This window comes from Propithecus coquereli, unplaced genomic scaffold (assembly GCF_000956105.1).
Source record: "Propithecus coquereli isolate 6110/MARCELLA unplaced genomic scaffold, Pcoq_1.0 Scaffold42, whole genome shotgun sequence".
NCBI classification, from domain to species: Eukaryota; Metazoa; Chordata; class Mammalia; order Primates; family Indriidae; genus Propithecus; species Propithecus coquereli.
Window position 1 is genome coordinate 1,967,998 of NW_012149952.1, and position 2,178 is coordinate 1,970,175.

Consider the following 2,178-nt stretch of genomic DNA (forward strand, 5'->3'; position numbering starts at 1 on the left):
AGGAGGGGCTGGGATCCTAAACTCGTGAGTCCTGGGGAAGGAAGGGGCTGGGTCTTCTATGTAAAACAGATATCATGGGTGTGAATAATGTGGCTGGATTCTTGGACCCTGGGAGGCGGCACTCAGGATGTGGGTGCTTCCTTGTTCCCTCCCTGACCCAAGCCCTGCCCCTCCCCAGCCATGGCCAACACTCCTCAAGAACTGGCAGCTCCTGGCGGTCAACCACCCCGGCTACATGGCCTTCCTCACGTATGACGATGTCCAAGCGCGCCTGCAGGCCTGCAAGGACAAGCCAGGCAGGTGAGAGAGAGAGGTCCAGGCCCCAAGAGGATGGGGCTGCAGAGTCTTGGGGGTCTGGGGCCTGGGCCGGTGTGTAGTGAAGCCCAGACATCCCTCAGAGAGTAAGAACTGAGGAACCTGGGACCCCTGTCACCCTGCCTCTTCCCCCAAGACCTCCTGGACCTTCCCATAGTCCAGCAGCTAAAGGGACAATACCGAAGACCCTGCCCCAGGGTACAATCCATTTCTGATGGATCAGGGCCCATGCTGCACCATCTGTTAAATATTTTGAGTATAACCCCCCACCTGTTAGCATAGGAGACTGGGAAACGTGACATATGAGTCCCTAAATTATTTTATGCCAAGAGTTTTGAGCCATTGAGTCACCCTAGAGGGCTAAGAGTTCAGGAACCAAGAAGTGAAGGGAATAGGTCAGGTTTGTGAGTCCCTGTAGGGCTGAGGTGCAGAAGCCCCAAGAAAGTGAGTATATTAGCACTCTTCCAGTTATACTTCAAACTGGTTTAAAGGAGTAGGAGGAGGAATAAATTAATTCCTATAATTGAAAAGACCAGGATGTGGGTTTCAGGCACAGCTGGATCCAGGTGCTCCCATGCTATGATCAGGAGTCGGTTCCTGTTCATCCCCATCTCTGCTTTCCTCTGTTAATTTCATTCTCAGGCATGGTCTCTCTGCATGGTAGCAAGTAGCTTTTACAAGTCCCAGCTGTATACCCTACCAGCTTAGCCACCTCTGTAGAAATGGAATGCCTTGCCCTAACACTTCCAACAAAAGTCTCAGAACTGACTCCAAGCACTGTGGTCAGGGATCCTGAAATGCACTGATTGGCCAAGCCAGAATCAGCTTTGTCTAAACCCCAGTGAAGGAAAGAGAAGTCTCCAAATGGAAACAGGGGTGTTGTTCTCATAAGAAGAGCCAAGCAGACAAAAAGGACAGATACCCCTATAGTGGCAGACAGGAATCTAGCACCTCGTTGCCTAAAGGATGAAGCTGGGGGTGAAGACTTCCACACCTGGATCCCCAACAGGGTGGGGGACTGGGAGTTCCCAGAAAGGACAGTAGTGACTACTCCCTCACCCCCTCCTACCTTCCTCTCCCCCCAGCTACATCTTCCGGCCCAGCTGTACTCGACTGGGGCACTGGGCCATCGGGTACGTGAGCTCAGATGGCAGCATCCTGCAGACCATCCCTCTCAACAGACCCCTGTTCCAGGTACTCCTGAAAGGACAAAAGGACGGCCTGTGAGTCCCCACCTTGGCAGGAGGGGGGGTGCCAGCAAAATTCACTTCGAAAGGTCATGCGTGTTGAGCACTGCCCAGAACACCACGTTTGAGGGTACACAATTCACATAGCGGACGTCAGGGGTTTGCAATACTACAAGCTTCCAGCAGGTGGCAGTCAAGGGGAAGGGGCGCCTCTTGGGAGTTGGCGCTCAGCTCCCACGCCGGCCCACAGAAGCTCGGAGAAGTGTGTGGGGACAGGGACGGCAACCCCGGGGACTCCATTCCTTGCCATTGGGTTCAAGAGCTTTTCCTTCTAGATGCCGTATCCTATTCTGGAATCTACACTGGTAGCACAGAGAGAGAGCCGGGGAACCGGCTAGACTGGTGGTTTTGAACCCGTAAACTTGACCGCCCCAGGGCCCCTCTTTCGGAAGTTTCCTTGGGTAGGAGGAAGCAGGTTAGTTTCCAGACTGTCACCTTTAACCAGAGCTTTCTTATCAGTCGTGTCTATATGACTGGGACCGTAGGAGACAGGGAGATACACGGATACGCTGCCGATTCTTGCAACGCATGGCAGTTAGGTTCTGTGAAATCACCACGCACCCTGAAGTATTGAGTGATACATCTTTAGGTTCCTGCAAGACTCCGGTCACAACAT

At 53.1% G+C, this 2,178-nt stretch overlaps 1 protein-coding gene across 1 annotated transcript in view; it reads left to right on the top strand.

The window, feature by feature from the left end:
* CBLC (Cbl proto-oncogene C, E3 ubiquitin protein ligase) overlaps positions 1–2,178 on the top strand; it is a 17,380-nt gene that overhangs the window by 7,326 nt on the left and 7,876 nt on the right. Inside the window, exons 4-5 of the mRNA XM_012653207.1 lie at positions 174–300; positions 1,401–1,538. Of these exons, the coding sequence (XP_012508661.1) occupies positions 174–300; positions 1,401–1,538 (265 nt within the window). The remainder of the gene's footprint in view (positions 1–173; positions 301–1,400; positions 1,539–2,178) is intronic.